Source organism: Nomascus leucogenys, chromosome 17 (assembly GCF_006542625.1).
Source record: "Nomascus leucogenys isolate Asia chromosome 17, Asia_NLE_v1, whole genome shotgun sequence".
In the NCBI taxonomy this organism is placed as follows: Eukaryota; Metazoa; Chordata; class Mammalia; order Primates; family Hylobatidae; genus Nomascus; species Nomascus leucogenys.
The window spans coordinates 66876578-66902106 of record NC_044397.1 but is presented as its reverse complement, the minus strand read 5'-3'; the positions used below and the strand labels follow the sequence as shown (position 1 = coordinate 66902106).

The 25529-nt window shown below is 38.5% G+C and overlaps 2 protein-coding genes across 3 annotated transcripts in view; both read right to left on the bottom strand.

The window, feature by feature from the left end:
- Positions 1-25529, bottom strand: part of LOC100600277 (amphiphysin) — a 251099-nt gene that overhangs the window by 38198 nt on the left and 187372 nt on the right. For both annotated transcript variants that reach the window (XM_003268961.2, XM_030797024.1), the window contains exons 12-16: positions 16715-16831; positions 12967-12990; positions 10597-10620; positions 7725-7757; positions 2942-2998 (exon numbers count right to left, since the gene is read on the bottom strand). In XM_003268961.2, the coding sequence (XP_003269009.1) occupies positions 2942-2998; positions 7725-7757; positions 10597-10620; positions 12967-12990; positions 16715-16831 (255 nt within the window). The remainder of the gene's footprint in view (positions 1-2941; positions 2999-7724; positions 7758-10596; positions 10621-12966; positions 12991-16714; positions 16832-25529) is intronic.
- LOC115830961 lies at positions 8386-10570 on the bottom strand. The gene has a single exon (XM_030797025.1). The coding sequence runs from the start codon at positions 10550-10552 to the stop codon at positions 8576-8578; it is 1977 nt and encodes a 658-aa protein (XP_030652885.1). The 5' UTR covers positions 10553-10570; the 3' UTR covers positions 8386-8575.

Genomic DNA, 25529 nt, shown 5'->3' with positions numbered 1-25529 from the left:
TTTTTAAGAAAGAATGAGATAAAATTCACACTAATATGCTCTCAAGAGTCCTTTATGGAAAAATACTTCAATTTTATTGTTTGAAAAGAATTATCTTCATAATGGAACAAGTTTTTCATAACAGCAAACAGATACTGTAAGCGCTCAGGGAATGATCTTGCCATTTGGGAAGTCAAGGTGATTTGCTATGACAGCCTGGTATCAAATGACCTTCACAATGAAGGATAAAAGGGTAATTTGGGAAAACACCAAGAAATCCATGAGCAGATGCTGTTCACTGCAAGCTGAGTCTACTCTATGGAAGAAGTAAGATCGAAGCCAGATGAGAAGCCAAGAGATGTTTTAAAACATGAGCCAAAGAAATATAACATCATATATTTTATAAAATGCAAAGATATCTTAAAATGCAAAAAATATTTGCATCAGAGTCTGGGTTTCTTAGAAGTCTGAAGAAATTCTGACATTTTTTATAAGGCAAGAATAAATAGCTAGGGTGATTTTACAAATGAGTCTAATTGCATTTGCTTGTTGAAATTTGACAGTGCAACTGTGGTCTAGTATAAAGAGAACATAGGATTGCTTATGTCCCCACAAGTTACAAGATGTTTCACATATGACAATAACACATGAAATTTTACAATATGGCATTACAACTTAACCTGAATTCCAGGAGGATAGTATAGCTCACTAAATGTTGAGTAACAATGAAGCATGGTTATATATAAAATCAGCTACCCAAATTCAGAAATAGAAGCCACCTTTCTATTCCAAGATAATGTAAAATTGTAAGTATTTTGTCAAGAAAGAGGGAAAAGCAAAGATAAAATGTGAGCAACCTCTTGTGGAGAGATTTAACATAGTGCTGTGGGAATTGTGCCCTACCTTCACCGTTTTTCCTACAAGATGCCTCCCTTGAAAGACATTGCAAATGGGTTGATCCCATGCCACACCTATTTTGGAGTGCTGAGAATGATTTCCTATTGTTTGCTTCAGTAGCAGTCATTACACACTCAGAGAAGAGGTACATCTTTTACAGATATTGGTGGCAGCAGATGCCACAATGGTTTAACTCTGAGGACCATAAACCAATTCCTCCTTTAGAATAAAATGAGGAGTGTAGCCTTGCAGCACCTTTTCTGGTATCCTTTGTGATACGATGAAAGGCGGGCCAATAGAGAGGAAGAGGAGGTGGGTTGGGACAGCAGGGGCAGAAGTCTAGTCACATCCAATGTGGGCTTGTATCCAGTTTCTCCAATCCTGAGAGAGCTAATTTAGTGAGAACTCCAAAGGGCTTTAGAGGCAACCCTGAGCCCTGAGCAAGAGTTATTGATTCAAAAGGGTATAAACCTGTACTCAAAAGATGTCCTGCGGGGCTGTATGATGCAGGCTGGGAGATGTACAGCTCATTACCAACTTCACCCCCTACCTCGCTCAGAATAGTCAATGAGCCAAACACTGGGACGTTTTCTTGCTCCTGGGAAGATCGTGTACAATCACGACTCACTGGGAGACATCAGTTCACTGTAATTTCCTAGATCAGAGGGCAGGACCAATGTTAGCAGCATTTGCAATGCTGAACATGACAAAGCTAGGTTCCCCATGGAAAGAAGGGGCAAGATGTCTGCTTCAGAGAATACATACAAACAGAAGAGAAAGACAAGCATGGAAGCTCCTAGGACCAGCCATGGATGATAGGGAAAGGTTCACCCAAACTTAAAAACCACTGAATTCTAGACCTGAATCTTTTGCATCAGTATAGTAGGTGTGAGTTTCATTATAACCAATTGCCTTTCCTTTTATACTGGTATTTCTCCATTTCTCATAAACCATTCATGATTGATAATTAAAAATTCCATTCCCCATCTCCATCACTCAGCTTGAGAATCACCAACAAACATGAAGAATGAGTTTCACTGGCTCCATTACTAACACAAGTATAATTTGTATTTGAAACATTTAAATACTTATTTGCAGGCCAGAGAGACTCTGCCTTTCAGCTGGTTGCCCAAAAGGCAAAAGTGTGACAATCTATTAACAAGGTATGAGAGACACACCTGTCTTTGCAAATATTTCAAACCAGCCTTGAAGACAAACTTTCCAGAACAGAATTCCTTACTTAAAAATAAAATAGTTTAAAAGAAATCATTCTATTTAATCTCAATTCCAAGCATCCAACATGAAAGGCAGGAGCTGGGATAAGTATGCACTATTCCCGTGAGAAAACCATAGTGCTACAAATAACCCTCATGAACTAGTCCTCAAAGAGCCCAAATCCTCTGAAGTGTAGCAAGGACATGCTCAAAAGTGACATCTCTTAAGGTCTCTTCATTCGTCTTTACTAGTAAGCTTTAAGCTGTTGCTAAAAATGTTTCCCATCATAACTGCAACACTGATCTTTTAAGAATCTCCTCTAACGCCAGGAGTAACTATTTCTATTTCTTACTCATTCCCTAACTAAGCTTTTCTCTCTCCTCTCATTTGGTATCAAATTAGGAATCACAACTCTACTATGCATTACTGCTTTCTACCTCTCACAAAGTGGAGGCATGAGACGATAAATGGGGTAGTTTCAGGTTCAAGAAACAAACAAGGATTTATTTTGAAGCATGAATTCTTGAGGCAATTTCACTTTAAATACTGGAGCTTAAGTTATATTCATATGGAAATATACATGTCCTTAATGGATTCACTGTGTTCTGCTGGGGTTCACAATTAGGAGACTAGTTTTTGCTGGAATGACTGTGCCTGTGTGAATAGAAATAACCAAATGCAAAGTCACACTGAGGTTTTACAGACACATTCTCTCCTGTTTTCTAGAAAAGTACAGGATCCAGAAACCACATTCTGGGTATTCAAACTCTAGACAGCCTAGAATGATCAGCTTTAGAACATTCAGTGATAACTAACAACTTCCTGAGAGCACAAACCCAAATCAACTTACCAAGTTGCAGATCATACTCTGGTCTGTCTGCATTGTGAATAATGAAGTATCCTGGGGCTGAAAATCAAGGATAAAAATAGAAGATGTTTTTTAAAGATATTTAAATTAGCTACCATCAATTGTGCCTGTCTATCTATTTATCTATCTATCTATCTATCTATCTATCTATCTATCTATCTATCGAGACTCTATCTAATTTTTTTTTTGAGAAAGGGTCTCCTCTGTTCCCCTGGCTGGAGTATAGTGGTATGATCATGCTCACTGCATTCTCCACCTCCCTGGGCTCAGGCGATCCACCTCAGCCTCCTGAGTAGCTAGAAGTACAGGCGCACATAACCACGCCTGGCTAATTTTTGCATTTTTTTGTATAGACAGGGTCTCTTCATGTTGCCCAAGCTGGTCTCGAATTTCTGGGCTCAAGCAATCTGCCGAGCTTGGCCTCCCAGAGTGCTAGAATTACAGGTGGGAGCCACCATGCCTGGCCTCAATAAATATTATTTTAAACATGTTCAAGTCCCCTTTTATTTTAAATCATTAAGTCAAAACATGCAAAATTAAGTTTTGTTTTGTTTTGTTTTGTTTTTGAGATGGAGTCTTGCTCTGTCGCCCAGGCTGGAGTGCAGTGGCGCAATCTTGGCTCACTGCAAGCTCCGCCTCCCGAGTTCACGCCATTCTCCTGCCTCAGCCTCTCTGAGTAGCTGGGACTACAGGCGCCCGCCACCACGCCCAGCTAATTTTTTGTATTTTTAGTAGAGACGGGATTTCATCGTGTTCTCCATCTCCTGACCTCGTGATCCGCCCGCCTCGGCCTCCCAAAGTGCTGGGATTACAAGCGTGAGCCACCGCGCCCAGCCAAAAGTAAGTTTTAATAATAGTTATTCTAAATATAAGTCTCTGCTAGCAGAATACTAGGGGAGTCATTAAACAAAGGCCACAGGGGCATCTTTAGTCTACAGCTTCTCTTCTGGCTGTTGATATCGAATCAGAAGTTAGTGGTTGAAGCTCCAAAATTTAAACTTTTTAAATGTTGTGAATTCAATCTCACTATATTACTTAAGTGTTCCTTCTATGGGTTATGTATGAGCCATATGTTAACATTTCATAAAATAAGTTCATTGACCTAAACAAATCAAGCTGGAGGAAATCTAAAGGAAAAGTAATCTCTAAAGGAACCTTCATCTCTCATTACATTGGTAGCCAGGCTTGCACCCTCCAAACAGCAGACCCAAGTGTCTTTCCTGGGAAATCTGCCAGCTCAAGGAAAAAAACAAAATGCCTGAAGAAACTGACATCAGGGGATGTCTAACAGAAAATATGAGCCAGTGACTTTTGGTTGAAGATGGTGTTTTGAACACACGCAGTTACCTCTGTTACCTCCTGAATCCAAACTAAACAACAATAAAAGGATTTTTTAAGGCATAAACCTATAAGAATGAAAAGAATGAGAAGAAAGACAGAAACAACAAAATGTTGAAATTGGAAAGCAGATGAAAGAGTAGTAACTTGGTAGATCAAAGAACTCTGTATCCTAAGGTGATGCTAGAAATGCTGAAAATCCGTCCGATTTGTTCCTTAGAACTCCCAGTGGTGAAGAATTAGAAGCATAAAGAGCCATAGGAAACAGGAGTGAGGGCGGTGGTCACAACAGAAGAATAGTAAAAGTCTATTACAAAGTCATCAGACCTCAAGATATTCTTACCTACTAAGAACACCAAGCAACATCCTTGCCTACCCTAGCAGAAGACTTGAGATTAATTATACAGAGGCTGAAACAGGGTCCCTGGACTGGGGAACACACAGGCACATCAGGAAGGTAGAAGCACTGAGTACTTACATAATAAATATTGAGACCATGCACCCCTCTCTCACCACTCTGCTCCCATTTTTTCCCCAATCACCTCCATTACACTAGTAGTCAGACTTGAACTTCACAGACAGGAGACAAAATAAATCTTCCCTGGGAAATCTGGCCAGCCCAAAGGAAAAACAAAATGCCCAAAGAATCTGACTTCAGTGGCTCCCCAACAGAAAAGATGAGACAGAAAGTCCTGCAACAATGCCCACAGTCAATGAACTCTATCTACCTGTAGAAGTTTCCAGTCAGCTTTTCAGCATCCCACTTTTAAATATGAACATTCAGTCAAGATCACCAAACATTTGAGAAGTCTCAAATATAAAAGAGAGATGGAATAGAAAGGGTTAAGCAAGAGGAAGAAACAAAGACTTGCAAAAATAATTGAAAAATGATGATTAACACCTTCAGAGATATAATGGAAGAGAATCATTCATGACACAAAGAAGAAGATGTTATTGGAAAATAAATATGCAGTAAACAAAAATAGTTATTGGAAATTGAAAAAATTATAGGGGTGAAAAACCTGTTAGAATAGTTGGCAAACAGAGAAAGTAGAGAAAGACAACAGAGAAAAGGAAACAGCAAAGAAAAAATAATAGAATACTAGTCAGGAAGTTAACATATGAAAAATAGAAGTGCTATGGAATGAGAGAACAAAGGAAAAAAAAGATAAAGCCATGAAATAATTTTTTAAAATTCTCCCAAACAAAAACCCATAAATTTTGAGATTAAAAAGGCTTATACAGTGGATGAAAAGAGACTCAGACCATAGCCCATCATTGAAACATTTCAGAAACACTGAAGTAAAAAGAAGATGCTACAAAGTTCCAGAGAGAAAGAGAGGAAAGGAAGATGAAAGAGGTAGGAGGAGGGAGATAGAGAGAAAGAATGAGGAGAGGGAAGAAGGTTTCTTACAAAATATCAAGAATCAAAATGACAGTTTCTTGGAGGCAACACTAGGTGGTAGGATTAAGTGGAGCGATGGCTTTAAAATTCTAAGGGAAAATGATTTACAGCTTTGAATATAATACCCAAACTAGCAGTCCAGTATATTAATATATACGTAGGACATGTTCAGATGTGTAAGGTCACAAATATACACCTTCTGTGTATACACTTCTTTCAGAAAGCTACTGGAGGTTGTGCTCCACCCAAATGAATGATTAAACCACAGATGAGGAAACTTGCATCAGAAAACAGTGGAAGGACAGGAGAGAGAGGTGAAGGCGGTCCCCATGATCAACAGGATGGAAGAGCCAGTGAGAACAGCTCTACAGCAAGTCACAGTCATAAAGTACCCAGTTCAGACCACAGCAGCCCAGGAGGACAGACAGGCAATTTCTTCAAGAAGATGAAATTGACTGAATGTCTAATGTTTTCAGCAAAATAGGAGATGTAACTACAGAGTATGGGGTTGAATATGCGATTAAGTACCTAGAAAACTAAGCATATCAATCAAAAGGCAAATAAATAAGACCCACAATTATTACCACAAAGGAAAACAAAAAGTTGGCATGAAACAAAATGTGAAATTCATGACTTGGCTGTTAATAGCATTTTCATCACTATTACATTACCACAGATTGCCTGGATGGCTCCAATGGAACTCTATTAGAGGAAGGGCAGGAAGCAGAAGAGGGGGCGAATTGGGTGGGTAGGAGGTGGAAAATACTTTAAGTCTTCACCTTCCAGAGAGATGAGTCAATAGATAATACATTAGAAATCAAGAAGTTGCATTATAACAGAGAATTTGTTGGAGGAAGTGAAACTATTTACCTCTAAGAAACAAGAAATAAAGGGAGTGTATGATGGTCTGAAGTTTTAAAATAAAAACCCTTATAAAAGTTGTTACTTTTAAAATTGTGTGCATTAATAACTCTGATGGAAATACAAACCTGAAAAGAATGAGAAATTGATGACAATGCCTATGATAACTTTTCAAAGGAATTTTCTGAAGATGGAAGAGATGCATTAACATCTCTCTTTGTGTTTCTGTGTATCTGTATTTGGATGTGGGGATATCAGTGGGTTTTTATCTTTTTATAGGTAACATGGGAAAATAATGAAACCTTTAAATAGAGAATTCTATTTATGAATATATTATGAATATGTATTTAGAGACTTCTAAATGCTAAATTATTAGAAACTGTGCATGTCTGACATTTTGAGACAAAGCAGGCATCACAGACAAGCCTGTTTGAAGTCTCCAGTGAAGAGGTTGTCAGAACTGATCCAGGAGCCTGACAGCCATGTGGCCGACCTTTTACATAGGTTACACCTGCCTACCTGTTGGGACATACACATACACTGTCCTAGTGGGACAGTTCATCTTGCGGTTTCTCTTTCACAGACTCTCAAGAAAAATATTGCCTTATTGGACACAACCAGCATATGGTTTCTGATCTTCCAACAGCTCCTTCCTGGAGAACTGCTGAAGAGGTAAGGCTCTGTGCAGTGTGGCTCCTACAGGAATCTCTAGAAGGAAGCTCCTAAAACGCTCTCACATTTTCTAAATATCCATCCTCATTAGTTTAAAACAATCCTAGCTCTTCTTTAGAACAGCTGAATCCAGTGGATGTCTCAGATCAGAACAACTTCTAATTTCTAGTGGAGGAATTGGTAGAAGGTAGAAGCCCGTGGTATAGCTAAACATATTAATAAAAGCTAAACTAAAGTCAGGGAGAACTTAGTGTGTGCTAGCCTGCTGGGCTAAACACTCTGTTGCATATCTCATTTAATCTTCACAATAATCATACAATGTTGCTACTATTCTGTTTCCATTACTCAGTCTGTAAGTAGTGGGGTCCAATTTTGTGCTGACGTTCTTAATCATTATGCTATACTAGTGGCACAGAGAACCAAACCACATTGAAAAAAAATGTGCATCATTCTCAGCAGATGGATCTTGTAAGAAAATAGATTCCTTACCTGTGTGAATCCATTAAATGAACCACCAGAAGCCTAAACAGAAACAAAAATCAGATTGTGTTATTATTTTTCATTATCATTTTTGTAGGGCCAGTAAATATCCATTAGACAAGTTGGAAAGTAAAGACTATCACAAGTTTTAAAATAATACAAAGGTTGCTGTGCATGAAAGAACTTAGGAAATGCAAAGGCCACACTGTATGATTTTAAATAGGCTGACAAAAAAAAAAGAAAAGTTAATTTTACAATTATTGCTGCTGCATTATTGTTTGGTGCCAATCAAAACCCACTTTCTCTATAATGAAAAGATGATTCCAGAAAAGGGCCATTAGGAGTTAAGTTGCTTGTTTTTCAGGCCATTGATAGGATCTGGAAGAAACTTTTCCAGTGTTTCTACAATGCATCATTTTGATGAACAGCAATTATGATATGTTACAGTTTCAGTGGGCCTGGGTTGAAACATTTCATGTGTTCTTTTTGGAGCGGAACCACTTCAGGAACAGTAAATTAATCTGTGCTGCTCTTGGTTTAGCACATTTTTAGTATCTGCATAGTAAAAGTGAAAGTAGGGAGAATAAACTCAGTAAATGAGATGGTAACATAGACTGCATTAATTCCCAACACAATCATTCTGCTTTGTGTGTATGTGTCTATGTTGTTGGGTTTTTGTTGTTGTTGTTGTTGATGCTGCTTTTTTTTTTTTCTTTGGTCAACCTATTTGTGTTTGGTTTGCACAGATTTCAAGAAGTACATGACAATCTGTTAGAGAGATCAGGCCTCCTAGAAGACAGTGATGGATAATGAAGTAGGTGAGAGACATGAGGAAAAACAGAACCTACGGAAGTCTTTGGCTAGTCTATGCTACAGACCAGGGTAAGTACCTCGTCTTTGTCAGCCTCTATTTCTTGGTACAACAATCCATATCTCTGGTTAGCAATTTCATCTTCAGATAAATCTGAGTTGTTGATGTCCTGGTCTCGGGAACTAGCAGAACTCTCAGTGCTAGCATTCCAGGAGGTCCCCAAAATCAATGGTCTCGCTATCTCCTGGCTTTGTTCCCAGCAGCTAGCAATGGCTTGTTCCTTACAATCACCTGCTAGTAAGTCCATCTCCAGTTCTTCCTTGTGCTCAACTACATCTAAACGTGTCCAGCTATTATCTAAGCCTTCTGTATCTCTGATAGGCCAGTGGTTAATAGAATCCAGACAATTGGCAAATCCACTTGCTTGGCCATCTGGCATACCAGAGAATCCTGTTATATCCAAATTATTCATCGCTGAATCCAAGCTTGGCTGCCAGATTTGACCTGGATCTGTTCCCCAAGAGTCTATCTCTGCAATTCTTGGCAAGTTAACAGTATGACTACAGTTCTCATTTACTGTTCTTTCAGACCCTTCTATTAGTGACCTTTCTGCCTTACATGAACATAAATCTCTTCTGTTTGCATCTCTTCCTAGAGAATAATTAAAGTCAGTCCTAGACTGAGCTTCTACTGATAAAACAGCCTGATTTTTATCCCTGTCACCTACAAGAGCATTTAACACAGTCTCACACTGAATTTCTTCAGCATCTGTACTGTCTTGTGCTGAGTAAAATATCATATCATGGTTGGGAGTATCTATTGCGTTTTTCTTTATGTCTTTTCTAGTCAAATCCCATCCCTCAGGGCTGCCATCTTCAATATTAGATACAGAGTAGGTCTGGAGAGATGGATTCAAGATATCTGGGTGATTGGCAGGTTTGGCTCCAAAGCCTTCTGTCATTCCACAATTATTGATTATCTTTTGAATTCCATCATGTAGACCTTGGTCTCTGTCACTAAGTTCTTTTGCCACATCTCCTCCTTCCATGTCCTTTTCTAATAGGTCAGTTTTCTCAAAATAATTTTCATTGGTGTATGTACTTTCCTTATACCCTGCTCTTAGATCTTTTCTAGTTTCCACTTCATTAATTTTTAAGGTTTTATGGTCTTCCTTTCCTATGGTATTAAGAAGATCTACCACTCTGTTGCCTGTCCTTTCACATGCTTTCTCTTCAAATTCCTCTGTACCTTCTAGTGTCTTGATATCAATAGCTCCAGTGTCTACCTTTTGACATGCCTCCACACCTGCCCACAGAGAATCTTCTATCTTCTGTTTCTCTTCCTCGTCATCTGACTTCTTCACATCTTCATGACTTTCTTTGAACAGGTCAGCTGTGTCCATGGCTGGCATGTCTGAGTCAAGTGGGTCATATGGCTGCTCCATCTCCACACAAGCAGCAATGGCAACTCCATCCTCGGGCACAGGCTCTGGGGGCAGTTGTTCATTTCCACCTGGAAAGGTTGGCCCCGGGGCATGCTCACCCTGTTCAGCTACAGTGGGCCAGTCAGCAGACGAAAGCAGTCTGGTGGATAATCTTATGTCTTGCTCTGCTTCGGAGAGACATGCAGAGTCTTCTCCAAACCCATCTGAGGTAATTTCTTGGCTGACCTTGTCTGTACTAAAGTCAGGGCCCCAAGTAAATGCACCTATATCATTTTGAGATCTTTGAATTTCTTCGGCCAACCCACTGTCTGGAGTTTCCTCCATGATCAGGTTACACAAGGAAAGACTTTCTGAAGAGTCAGTCTTTAAAGTATGCAGAAGAGCAAAGGAAAAAAACAAAAACAAAAGATGAAACAGATCATGGTAAGATTTGATGAGAAACACAAAGCTCTTCAGGAAAGTAGCACCAGTAAAACCAAACTGGAAAGTGATTACATTCATTGGCTTAAGGTTTAAATCTATGACTAGCAATGCCATGGGAAAACAGTTCATTCTAGAAAATATACTATGTATGTAATGCATATCAAATACCAAAAAAATCCAGAATGTTCTGGATATTTACCTACCGGCTGTACCAAATCAGTGCTTGTCTGTATGGGTAAAGAAAATAGTAACAATAAGGCAAGAGAAGAAAATTCACTAACACAATAAAATCCTACCCTGTCTAGAGTCAACACTCTGCTGAAGGCTATAGCTTTTACTGGTTTAGGAACAAATTTTACAACTGGTTTTGTGATAGGAATGATTTTTGTTCCAAAATTGTTTAAGACCACAACTGTGTAGAAAAGGCACAACTGAAACACAAAGAAAGCCTCTTTCATTTTCTAGCATCAACAAGGATGTTTTATGGCTAGTACATGACTTTTGCTTTAGCAGACTCTGAAATGTGAAGTTTCAAACACATAAGCAAGTTTGAGAACATTGGAATAAGATCAAGCACTAGAGGTCAAGAAGTTACACAGTAGCACACACTCTGACCCAGTATCAGAAGAAAATATTCCCCAAACTCATCCTATACTTGGCTTTGTCTTTGAGGTGGGTGTTTAGATGGAGAATGGTCTGATATTAACCAGTCTGACTGCCTGCAGAGTTCTCTTGATGTCATTCCCCCAAATTAGCAGCCATTTTCTCCACATAACAAAAAAAATCTTGCGAAGTTGAGAAGATTAATAGCTGTGAGCAATTATGTTCAGAAAGCTGTTGTTTTGCATTCTTGTTATCGCTGCCATTCCTAGCAAGTTTGTCCTCTGAAATGTTCAAAAGCTCTTTCTAGATGATATCTTCATCCTCTCCATACCCTCCCAGCTAGGGAAGGAAAATATGTTACAGTTCCACTAAAGATATAAAATATTGGAATAACAAAAAATAGCATTGTCTTTTTAATCTCCGAGGAAATTAACACAGACTTGAGGTTAGAATTCAAATGACTCAAACATCAATCCATGCATGCCTTTTTGTGAATATATGAGTAAAACTTTTCACTAGAAAAGATATAACTTAGTCATTGGTGGTTTCAATAGACATTTTTAATCTCTCTTCTTGAGCACTTTCCTTGATGCTCCAAGGATCTTAAAGAGTGCAGTATGAGCCCTGCAACTGCAGAAGGAAGGGACAGACATCTTTTTGTTTTCAAGGGAGAAAGAAAGTGGCAATGTCAGTTCAGAAGTGGCATTGCCCATGAATAGCTAGATCTATAGAACTTTCCTTTTTCTGCCTCACAATAAAAGAAGAAAACATACAACTTAAGCTGGGTTCTTAAGACCACATCACCAGGGCTTTTCTAAAACAAAGACCCTGCTCCAAGGGATATGAGGCTGTAGAGGTGTGTGACCAATCACTTAATTTCACAGCACCAATGAGACCACCACAAAGCTCTGTTTGTGACACTTTCCCAAGTCTAAATTATGGAGTAGTTATCCTTACACATCAGATTAGCTGAAAAAACATCAGTAATAATATCTACCTTTTATTGATACATATCAGACACCATGCTACATACTCTACAATTATCTTATTTAAACTTCACAGAACCTTCTGAGGTAGGCATCGTTACCCTTATTTTATAAATGAGAAAAAAATGATGCTTAGAGAGTTTTAGAAATTGCTCAGGCCGGCCGCGGTGGCTCACGTCTGTAATCCCAGCACTTTGGGAGGCCGAGGCGGGCGGATCACAATGTCAGGAGATCAAGACCATCCTGGCTAACATGGTGAAACCCCGTCTCTACTAAAAATACAAAAAATTAGCTGGGCGCAGTGGCGGGCGCCTGTAGTCCCAGCTACTCAGGAGGCTGAGGCAGGAGAACGGTGTGAACCCGGGAGGCGGAGCTTGCAGTGAGCCGAGACAGCGCCATTGCACTCCAGCACTCAGTGAAACAGCAAGACTCCGTCTTAAAAAAAAAAAAAACAAAAAACAAACAAACAAAAAAAGAAATTGCTCAAAGTCTCAAGGTTATGAGTAGTAGAGTTTGGACTAAAATCCAGGGCTATCTGGCTCTAAAACTCAAGTTCTTATTAACCCAAGCTTCATTGAATATAATAATTTTTTAAAAAATGGTTCCATGTGCCAAGTAGCCCATCTCTTCCATTTTCTTATTCACACTTTCCTTGTCTTCTATTTAAGTGTGTGTGTCCTTCACTGCAACAGCTCCTTTTGCCACCAACCACCACACAAAGAAACAAAGGGCCAAATTCTTGATCATTATTCAAATTATTGACCATTATCCACCCAGGAGTCTGGTCCACTGTACTCTTCCTTCACCATCATCTTCAGGTTCTGATAATGCTCAAGACTTTCAGTGGCCTAATGATCATTCTAGGGGACTACATCATCATTAAATGTATGAGTCTTCTTTCTGTTGCAAATGAAATAAAATATAACAAGGTTTCCAAATTTCTGGGGATCAAGATACATGAAAACAGAATTATTAGTGGCTTACCGTCCATAGGTCCCAGGGCAATGTCTGAAAGCAAATAAACAAAAATACTGTTAGTTATACAAATCCAAAACATAAAAAAATGCTGAGGTGACAAAAGTTCTTAAAATCATAAGCATTTTTTAAGCATTTTGTACAGTACTGTTCAATAGAACTTTTTTGGTGAAGGAAATGATCCATATCTGTGCTTATTCAGTTTGGCAGCCACCAGTCACATGTGGCTATTGAGCACTTGAAATGTGCTAGGGTAACAAAACCACATTTTAAATTTTACATAATTGTATTATACTTAATATAAGCTTAAATGGCACTTAGCTTTGGATAGCACAGGACTAATCAATCTCAACTTTCACTATGTGAGTAGAAAACTATATTTGAAACACGAAAGAGGTTACTTTAATACACACACACACACACACACACCTCATTAAAATGAAGTAAACAAGGTGTCCAAATATTAGAGCTTATCACATCTTTGAGGAAATGCAGGCCCTAATCACTGCTAATGCTATTTCCTTCCCATCTCATTCAAGAGGATATAGGATGACCAGTTTGATGGTAAATGATCTCCAGAAAAACAGTTCTTCAATATGTTAAATTAGATGATAACACACTGCTCAATGAATTGGTAATCATACAAATTGGCAGAGCACCCTCTAAGACATGAATGAATTACACCTACTACTGGTATTTTAATTATAAAGCTTATGAATCCTGGGGAGTGAGGCCAGATGGTTCAAACGGCTTCCACTATGGGTGACGGGAGTAGGGGAGACTTCTCTTTCTTATTTCCTTTATGATTGAGAATTGCTGCTAAAGCCACATCCCGTTATGCCCATGTCTTTGTGACTAGAATGGATCCATGTTTATGCACTTATTTTGAATCACTAAAAGTCAACAGCGAACTAGAGAGCCTGGCATTCCTACCTTAAAAATATGATGGTTTCCAGTTGAGATTGCAAAGGCCTCATTTGGGCTCTGTATTACAGAAAGCGGGCCCTGTGGTTCTAACTGATATGCACCCACCTGGTTGGGTCCCACTCTAACCGCTCTGCATTGCCTGCCTTGCATCTCCATGCAGCCTGCCTGGTCTCTTGCTTAGCATCTTCTCGTAGGACGATTAAGACAGGAGAGAACAGCTCCACGGAAAGCCACAGTTTTTTGTACATGGATCTAATATGTTTTCTGATTATCTAGATGATTCTTATTTCATTGCTTCATAGCCCCTTAAGAATCGAAGATCATAAAAGCTAGTACATGTCTCTGTATAATGCACACATCATCAGTATTTTCTTTAAAAGGAAGGCAGGAAATATGAAATGTCATGTTTATCAATCCTCAGGATCATGAAAGGATGCTTTAGTGCACACAGATACTGCAGAGATCACAAGATGAGGTGTTCTGCTAGCAGCAAGAACATCACTTGAAAACATGGAGTCAGGTGATGGGTAAAGGAGGTCATTTTGAGTGAAGAGGAAAGAAACCAGGCAGACCTAATAGTGCTATGTTTTTTTTGTCATTCAGTCAAGACTTTTGTTCTTAGCAAAAGAGGAGAAGTATGATCAAAGCTGGACTGCAGGACAACTATAGTGTAGTGACTCAGTTATGGCCACCAGGAGGCCAGAGGGTTTTATTACCTAGCCCTGAGGAAGAGCACAGGGACACACACAGCTTGCCCTCACTGCGGTGATAGATGTCCTTCAGAACTATGACTTTTGAAGATTAAACCAAGGTAATTTTTGTTTAATTTTGAAGAATCTCTTAGTCATAAGGCCACACACAGTTTCATGATTTATGGATTAATGTAATCATGAATTAACATAAAAGAGGTTTCTCTCCTTATTCAAACTTGTAGACAGAAATGCTATGAAATCTCACCCACTAATCATTCCGGCATCCACTGCAGAAACTTTGCATCTGCCACAAAAGAAATAAAGCATGGTCCGGGCATGGTGGCTCACGCCTGTAATCCCAGCACTTTGGGAGGCCGAGGCAGGCGGATCATGAGGTCAGGAAATCGAGACCATCCTGGCAAACACGGTGAAACCCCACCTCTACTAAAAATACAAAAAATTAGCTGGGCATGGTGGTGGGCACCTGTAGTTCCAACTACTCGGGAGGCTGAGGGAAGAGAATGGCGTGAACCCGGGAGGCGAAGCTTGCAGTGAGCCAAGATCGCACCACTGCCCTCCAGCCTGGGCAACAGAGTAAGACTCCATCTCAAAGAAAAAAAAAAGAGGAAGCATAGAGAGTAAGGCAGAGGAAATCCTGTGAATTCTGCAGGCTGTCTATACAATGAGAGATCTCTGAGAAGGAAGTATACTCAATTATATGTACATTCACTTTGTACTTTTCTTGGTAGTCAAGGTGGAACCCTCAAACTTGCTGACAATACTTCAGCATTTCTCAAAATATTGTTTTAGAGAACATTCCAATGAATATTAAGAAAAGTGTAGTTAACATAGATTTCTGTGGTCAAACAAATTTGGGAAACTCTAAGTTAAACAAATATAAACTTTTTTTTTAATTGCAGAACTTCTCAGTCTTTAATATTCTAATGCACATCATGAATCTTCCAGAAGAGAGTTAATACAGGAGGCTTCTTGGAACATTCACCTAAGAGACCCATTTTTTTTTGCAAAGCATCTTTAAGGGTAGTGTTTAGACTATTAATTTCTTACTTTATTAACACCTTAGACATTTACTGTTCATATTGTACAACAGGAAAGCCTTTAGAAGCCCAATCACGTTCTAGAATAAAGCAGGAAATGGACATAATCCTTATTTATTGAGGTTCATATTGAGCTATTTATTCCCTGGCAGTTTACTGTGATATACCAAGAAGGCTTCAAGGCCAGGGACTCAAGCTAGGTCTTAATTCCTAGGTTGAATGTTATGATATTCTTGCACTAATTCATTTGAAGCATACTCTAGCAACTTTGGATTTGCCTAAATTCATATGTGGGGCTCCAACCATATGCAAAGTACTTATATAAACAGTTTCTGTTTTGTCAAATTTTGAGTTAACTTCCTTCTATTAGCATAGAAAGTTGTAAACTAACTATATTTCAGAGGACCTACCCACAGGTCATTATGGCACCTACCACCAGTATCCTCTGACAGAGAATGTAATGATAGTAACTATCAGGAAGGAAGACATGTGGAGTGTGAGGGAATGGTGAGCAAAAAGGCTTGGGGAAGCAAGGCACCTGTCCATCAAACCATAATCATGATCACAGGAGGGGAGCTTCTTCAATGTGGAGGATGAACATAGCATCATCAAGTTCAGAACTATCAACACTGAAAACGGCTTCTGCTGGGGCATGCTCTCATGGTCATTGCAAACACACTTTAACTTGCAAAGTATGAGGAAGGGAAGTAGAGAAAACAGCAAGAAGAGTAAACCCGAAACCAAAAGAAAGAGCTTCATCCAGGGAAGCCATAAAACGTATCCTGTAAACCTGAACAGTTCTGAGTGCAAAGTGGGCACTGGTAACAATTACTCTGGGAGAGAAAACAGGAATGTATGGTTATGCCAGCTCTACGGGTAGAGAAAGCTGATGGCATGGGAGGCTTAGAATAACTGATATCGATAAGGTCCCCTTTCTACCTCTCTTTCCTATTAGGAAATATCTGTCAACCAAAAATAAAAATAGATAGTAGTCATGAAAGGTATAGGGATCATTGGTTACCACAGTGAGCTTATTGAGGTTTATGAAATATCTCCAAATATCCAAAAAGCACCTGATACCTGAGACATGGGTGAGTGGGTCACTCCAGCAGAACCTGCTGGTGTCACCTCAGGCTTGAAAGGATCAAAGTCCAGATCCAGCAAAGTCTCCTCTTTCTTCACCTCAGGAACTTCATTCTGTTAAAACAAATAACAAAACAAAATAAACATGTATTAGCTTGAATCTGATAAGGCCATGATATAGCCCATGTATACTCTCTCTAATATTATTATTGGGCATCCCCAAAACACACTTTTATAAGCATGGTGGCTCACCCATATGCGCCCAGTCACTCAGCTAAATGCAGTGAGAAGGAAATAACTAACTCTGGCCAAGTATAACCTAAGTTGCTCTGGAATGTGTCCCAGGCTCTAGCTCTTGTCCTTTGTCTAACTCCAAGTCCAGTCAACAGAGACAATGTTCCAAGGATGTATCCTAATGTACCAAGATGCAAGGAGTCTCCTCTGTCAGCTCAGAGAACTCGGATCAAGAAATTACAGATGACCCAATTGATAAAATGGGCCAAGATCTGGATTCATTACAGCAATACTGCTGATGTTCTTCTGGGAAGCCAAAATTTTAAAAGGAAGGTGCCATTGTGTACTGCTGACCACATCCCAATGGCCTCGTTCCCTCACTGGCACCCTACCCCTTGATTTAGTTATTATTTGATCCAGTCTTCATCCATAGCATTGTTAGTTTCAATTGTGTATGTGTATGAGTGAGGGTGAACGGAAGGGAGAGAGGAGACAGACAGCCATGCCTCCCAACATTTGCTGCAAAATGAGCTCCCATTAATAATATTTTTGGATTAGAAAGAAGGTAAGCCAAATAAGACACAGGAAGAAAGTCCTTCTTTGATAATACAAAAAAAATCTATAATACTAAACATTATCATTTGTTCATTTATTTGTGGTATCATAATACATGAAAACAATGTGGGCTTGAAGTCAGCATAACCCAGGCTCAAGTTACACAGTAAAGGGCCAGGCTAAGACAAAGTCCCATAAAGTACATCACAGAAAAGGGAGTCTGGGTCAGTTTTCATACAATTTAAATTACATGTGTTTAGCATTCAATATAAAATTCTTTTTAAAAAAACTTTGTTGCCTAGAAATTGAAACATCAAACCAATGGGTAAAGTATATATAAAAACAGATTTTTGGAGACAGATTTTTGAAGACCAGGAGTTATTTTAATTAATATTCATCACAGAAATTAAAAACTGAGAAATGTATGAAAAGTGAGGGCTACACGCGGTGGCTCATGCCTGTAATCCCAGCACTTTGGGAGGCCGAGGTGGGTGGATCAGGAGGTCAAGAGATCGAGACCATCCTGGCTAACATGGTGAAACCCTGTCTCTACTAAAAATACAAAAAAAAAAAAAAAAAAAAAAAAAAGAAAGAAAAATTGGTTGGGCATGGTGGTGCGTGACTGTAGTCCCAGCTACTTGGGAGGCTGAGGCAGGAGAATCGCTTGAACCTAGAAGGCGAAGGTTGCAGTGAGCTGAGATTGCGCCACTGCACTCCAGCCTGGGTGACGGACTGAGGCTCCATTCCCCCCCCAAAATAAAAATAAATAAAAATAAAGAAAAGCGAGGTGGTATAACCTAAATACTTTACTTAGCATATCCGTACTCATTGCAGAAGAAAGCTGCTAATATGTCATGCTATTAGCCTTGCATTTTCTATTTTGCAGCATAGTAACTCCCCATATATACTTTTTAAAAATTTCACAAGGATAATGCCCTTCTGAGAGCTCTACTTTCTTTACTAATTACAATCACAAAACTATCAACTGATTCCCTATTCAAAACCTGCATAAACTTTTATGTAGGTAAAAGTTATATTTTTAAAATTTAGTAAACATATTATACTTGGAGTATGACAGGCACTGTTCGAAGAACTTTACACATATGGACATTACCTCATGTTAACACACTTTGGTGCAGTCTAATGTTGACAACACTTTATTGCCTTTAAAGCATTTATCTTGCCATGTTCTTCAAACTGCATTGTACCTGCCTTTTCAAATATAATCCTTACAAAAAATTGAGGGAGAGATGGCAGCAATTCTCCAGTTGGGAGAATGAAGAGAATTGGCTGAATGGTGATCTATTGTCATGGCCTCTAGCTGCCATGTAGCAGAGGTAAGACTGCAGTTGGTGCCTCTGAATCCAATGCCTGCCAGGCTGTCACTGATGCCCCAGACCCAAGGTTCTCAATTAGGGACCCCAAGAATCTGCAGAGGAATTCTCAAAGTTCTGCAAGTTCTCCATAAAATTTTAGGTCATGTGAATATATTCATTATTTCCTTTTAAGCCTAATGAATCCCCTTAAGGAAGCTCAAATGGAAATTTAGAGATGAAGGATGAAATGAGGCATCAGACTATAATGGGCTATGCTCTGACTTTGATTGAGATCAATCTGTGTTCATACCCCAATTTTACCACTTGCTAGCTGTCTCTCCGTGGCCAATTAATTGAGCTTCTTGAGAATTATCCCTTAAGGTACTCATGTCAAAGAATATTCTGGTAAAGCTACAAAAATAGTGAAAGGATTTTGCCTGCTTACATAGTATTCCTTTTTAAAAGGGCAGGAATGTACTCACAACTCTGTCACTACATGTTGAAATGCAGTAAAGAGTAATTTTCCTTAACAAGACAAATGAATCCTGTACACCTTCATCACAATTAGAGAACATATGGTATGGTCTCAACATTCTTAGCTTTTTGGGAACTTGATCATAAGTACTGCTTTACCATCAGAAATCTACAAGGGGTGACTTGGAATGTGCTCCTAAGAAAGGAGACCAGCTGTGGAAACCACAGTGGGGGAAAATCTTCCAATAGGAAAACATTGCCAATTATAATAATCTGTGCCGTTTCACGAGGTGTCTTCTACTTGGGACATCTAAGTTTATTAGTAAGGTACCGGACCTCTTCTAGTGCAGATGTGCAACTTGAGCATAATCTGTATGCCTAGCCTTGCCGTGGCTTTGTGATAGATGGATTTTACTTCCCCATCCCTTACGTGGAGTTGACCATATGTCATGCTTTAGCTAATGATATTACTTAATGTAATGCAAACAAAGGCTGGAAATGTGCTTGCATGTTTGGTCGGTTGGTTTGCATTCTGCCATTCACCATGAAAAGTACAGCCTTGCATAGCTGCTAGTCCAAAAAGAATGAGAGACACATGAAGCACATGTGGACCAATCATAATCTAATTTTCTAATCAGTGTTAAAGATAAATTCATAAAAAGAACCAGAGAAAAGAAGACATTTCACTAACAGAGGAACAACATGAAGGTAGCAGCAGATTTCTCACCAGAAATAATAAAGCAAAAAGACAGTGAGGCAAAGTACAGAGAAAAAGAAACTGTCAACTTACAATTATATGCCTCTCAAAAATATTTTTTAAAATAAAAATTCAATGAAGATTTTCAGACAAACAAAATCAGAAAGAATACATCACCCTCATATACACACTACAACTAACGTGGAAGATATCTTTCAGGCAAGGGAAAATGATAACAGATAGAACTATGCATCTACACAAAGGAGGAGAACCAGAAATAGCAACTGCCTAGGTAACTATATGTGAGTTTTTATTATTTAAATCTTTTAAAAAGATAATTGGCTGCTTATACAAAAATAATAACAAAGCAATGTGAAGTTTATAATGTAGATAAAATAAAATCCATAACAAAATTGCACAAAAAACAGAAGTGGGAAAATGAGAGTATATTATTATTAGATTTTTATATTGTACCTTAAATGACATTACATAATTGAAAGTTAGACTGTGATAAATTAAAATGTATACTAAAACCCTAAAATAACCACTAAAATGGCAAAACAATGTTATAACTAATAAGTAAATAAATAAAATTAAAGGGAATAAAAAATGTTCAATTAATACAAAAGAAAGCAGAAAAAGAAGGGTTAAATGAACAGCGAGACAATGGAAAACAAGGGATAAATGTGCTAGATTTAAACTTCACCATATGAATAATAACCTTAAATGAAAATAGTCTAAATCGTGCAATTAAAAGGCAGAGATTATCTAATTGTACAAAAAAGCAAGACACAACTAGATACTGTCTATAAGAAACTAACCTGAAATATGTAGACATAAATAGGTTCAAAGTAAAAGGATATAAAGGATACACCATGTCAATATAACCAAAAGAAAGCTGTAGTAATTACATTAAAAATAAAAAAAGTAGATTTCAAATCAAAGAATATTATCATGGATAAAGAGAATCATTGCCTAAACATTTATGCACTCAATTACAGAGCTTCAACATAAAGCAAAAACCGAGAGAGCTGTAAAGAAAAATAAAAAAGCACACATACTTTTATAGGAAAGACTTCAATACTCCTCTTTCAATAATTGAAAGAACACACCACACCTATTCCAAAATTGACCACATAGTTGGAAGTAAAGCTCTCCTCAGCAAATGTAAAAGAACAGAAATTATAACAAACTGTCTCTCAGACCACAGTGCAATCAAACTAGAACTCAGGATTAAGAAACTCACTCAAAACTGCTCAACTACATGGAAACTGAACAACCTGTTCCTGAATGACTACTGGGTACATAACCAAATGAAGGCAGAAATAAAGATGTTCTTTGAAACCAACGAGAACAAAGACACAACATACCAGAATCTCTGGGACACATTTAAAGCAGTGTGTAGAAGGAAATTTATAGCACTAAATGCCCACAAGAGAAAGCAGGAAAGATCTAAAATTGACACCCTAACATCACAATTAAAAGAACTACAGAAGTGAGAGCAAACACATTCAAAAGCTAGCAGAAGGCAAGAAATAACTAAGATCAGAGCAGAACTGAAGGAGATAGAGACACAAAAAACCCTTCAAAAAATTAATGAATCCAGGAGCTGGTTTTTTGAAAAGATCAACAAAATTGATAGACCGCTACCAAGACTAATAAAGAAGAAAAGAGAGAAGAATCAAATAGATGCAATAAAAAATGATAAAGAGGATATCACCACCGATCCCACAGAAATACAGACTACCATCAGAGAACACTACAAACACCTCTACGCAAATAAACTAGAAAATCTAGAAGAAATGGATAAATCCCTCGACACATACACCCTCGCAAGACTAAACCAGGAAGAAGTTGAATCTCTGAATAGACCAATAACAGGCTCTGAAATTGTGGCAATAATCAATAGCTTACCAACCAAAAGAGTCCAGGACCAGACGGATTCACAGCCGAATTCTACCAGAGGCACAAGGAGGAACTGGTACCATTCCTTCTGAAACTATTCCAATCGATAGAAAAAGAGGGAATCCTCCCTAACTCATTTTATGAGGCCAGCATCATCCTGATACCAAAGCCGGGCAGAGACACAACAAAAAAGAGAATTTTAGACCAATATCCTCGATGAACATTGATGCAAAAATCCTCAATAAAATATTGGCAAACGAAATCCTGCAGCACATCAAAAAGCTTATCCACCATGATCAAGTGGGCTTCATCCCTGGGATGCAAGGCTGGTTCAACATATGCAAATCAATAAATGTAATCCAGCATATAAACAGAACCAAAGACAAAAACCACATGATTATCTCAATAGATGCAGAAGAGTCCTTTGACAAAATTCAACAACACTTCATGCTAAAAACTCTCAATAAATTAGGTATTGATGGGACGTATCTCAAAATAATAAGAGCTATCTATGACAAACCCACAGCCAATATCATACTGAATGGGCAAAAACTAGAAGCATTCCCTTTGAAAACTGGCACAAGACAGGGATGCCCTCTCTCACCACTCCTATTCAACATAGTGTTGGAAGTTCTGGCCAGGGCAATTAGGCAGGAGAAGGAAATAAAAGATATTCAATTAGGAAAAGAGGAAACCAAATTGTCCCTGTTTGCAGATGACATGATTGTATATCTAGAAAACCCCATTGTCTCAGCCCAAAATCTCCTTAAGCTGATAAGCAACTTCAGCAAAGTCTCAGGATACAAAATCAATGTACAAAAATCACAAGCATTATTATACACCAATAACAGACAAACAGAGAGCCAAATCATGAGTGAACTCCCATTCACAATTGCTTCAAAGAGAATAAAATACCTAGGAATCCAACTTACAAGGGATGTGAAGGACCTCTTCAAGGAGAACTACAAACCACTGCTCAATGAAATAAAAGAGGATACAAACAAATGGAAGAACATTCCATGCTCATGGGTTGGAAGAATCAATAATGTGAAAATGGCCATACTGCCCAAGATAATTTATAGATTCAATGCCATCCCCAACAAGCTTCCAATGACTTTCTTCACAGAATTGGAAAAAAGTACTTTAAAGTTCATATGGAACCAAAAAAGAGCCCGCATCGCCAAGTCAATCCTAAGCCAAAAGAACAAAGCTGGAGGCATCATGCTACCTGACTTCAAACTATACTACAAGCCTACAGTAACCAAAACAGCATGGTACTGGTACCAAAACAGAGATATAGATCAATGGAACAGAACAGAGCCCTCCGAAACACCACCACATATCTACAACTATCTGATCTTTGACAAACCTGACAAAAACAAGAAATGGGGAAAGGATTCCCTATTTAATAAATGGTGCTGGGAAAACTGGCTAGCCATATGTAGAAAGCTGAAACTGGATCCCTTCCTTACACCTTATACAAAAATTAATTCAAGATGGATTAAACACTTACATGTTAGACCTAAAACCATAAAAACCTTAGAATAAAACCTAGGCATTACCATTCAGGACATAGGCATGGGCAAGGACTTCATGTCTAAAACACCAAAAGCAATGGCAACAAAAGCCAAAATTGACAAATGGGATCTAATTAAACTAAAGAGCTTCTGCACAGCAGAAGAAACTACCATCAGAGTGAACAGGCAACCTACAAAATGGGAGAAAATTTTCGCAAGCTACTCATCTGACAAAGGGCTAATATCCAGAATCTACAATGAACTCAAATAAATTTACAGGAAAGAAACAAACAAACCCATCAAAAAGTGGGTGAAGGACATGAACAGACACTTCTCAAAAGAAGACATTGATGCAGCCAAAAAACACATGAAAAAATGCTCATCATCACTGGCCATCAGAGAAATGCAAATCAAAACCACAATGAGATACCATCTCACACCAGTTAGAATGGCCATCATTAAAAAGTCAGGAAACAACAGGTTCTGGAGAGGATGTGGAGAAATAGGAACACTTTTACACTGTTGGTGGGACTGTAAACTAGTTCAATCATTGTGGAAGTCAGTGTGGCGATTCCTCAGGGATCTAGAACTAGAAATACCATTTGACCCAGCCATCCCATTACTGGGTATATACCCAAAGGACTATAAATCATGCTGCTATAAAGACACATGCACACGTATGTTTATTGTGGCACTATTCACAATAGAAAAGACTTGGAACCAACCCAAATGTCCAACAACGATAGACTGGATTAAGAAAATGTGGCACATATACACCATAGAATACTATGCAGCCATAAAAAATGATGAGTTCATGTCCTTTGTAGGGACATGGATGAAACTGGAAATCATTCTCAGTAAACTATAGCAAGGTCAAAAAACCAAACACCACATGTTCTCACTCATAGGTGGGAATTGAACAATGAGAACACATGGACACAGGAAGGGGAACATCACACTCTGGGGACTGTTGTGTGGTCGGGGTAGGGGGGAGGGATAGCATTAGGAGATACACCTAATGCTAAATGACGAGTTAATGGGTGCAGCACACCAACATGGCACATGGATACATATGTAACAAACCTGCACATTGTGCACATGTACCCTAAAACTTAAAGTACAATAAAAAAAAGAAAGAACAAATGGAGAGAAAATGAGCAATGGTATAAAAGATTTAGATAACACTATGACTACATTTGACCTAATTTACATTTATAACATTCTATCCAACAACAGGAGAATACATACTCTTTTCAAGTGTACATGGAAATGTAACATGATAAGCAGTATTCTGGGTCATTAAATAGGTCTCAACTAATTCTTTTTTAAAGGCCCTATCTGAGATTTAATTTCCAAAAACAAACAAACAAATGAACAAATAAACAAAATGGAACCTCTTTCTTGCACAGACACCAGAGACAATGCTAAAGTTCCCAGTATAACTCTATTATAAAGACACATGCATGCATCATCGCAGCAATATTCACAACAGCAAAGACATGGAATCACTTAACTACCTATCAATGAAAGCCTGGGTAAAGAAAATTATATATATATGAGAAAGCCTGGGTAAAGAAAATTATATGTATATATATACACACACACAACATGGAATACTATGCAGCCATAAAAAGAATGAGATCATATCCTTTGCAGGGACATGGATGGAGTTGGAGGCCATTATCCTTAGCAAACTAACACGGGAACAGAAAACCAAATACCACATGTTCTCACAAGTGAGAGCTAAAAGTTGAGAACACATGGACACATAGAGGGAAACAACACACACTGGGGCCCATTGGAAGTGGAAGGTAGGAGAAGGGAGAGGATCAGAAAAAATAGTTAATGGGTACTAGGCTTAATACTTGGGTGAGGAAATGATCTGTACAACAAACGCCCATGACACAAGTTTATCTTATGTAACAAACCTGCACTTGTACCCCTGAACTTAAAATAAAAGTTTAATAAAAACTTGCCCTTTTAAATAGTACATCATGAAGGTGGCTGCCATATGCTTACTCAGTCCACTCTTGTCCTAGTGGCCTCATCAAGTGAGATACAGCCTTCTTCCTCTCCCTGGTAGTCTATCTTCTGTTTTAAGACCCCATGTGTCC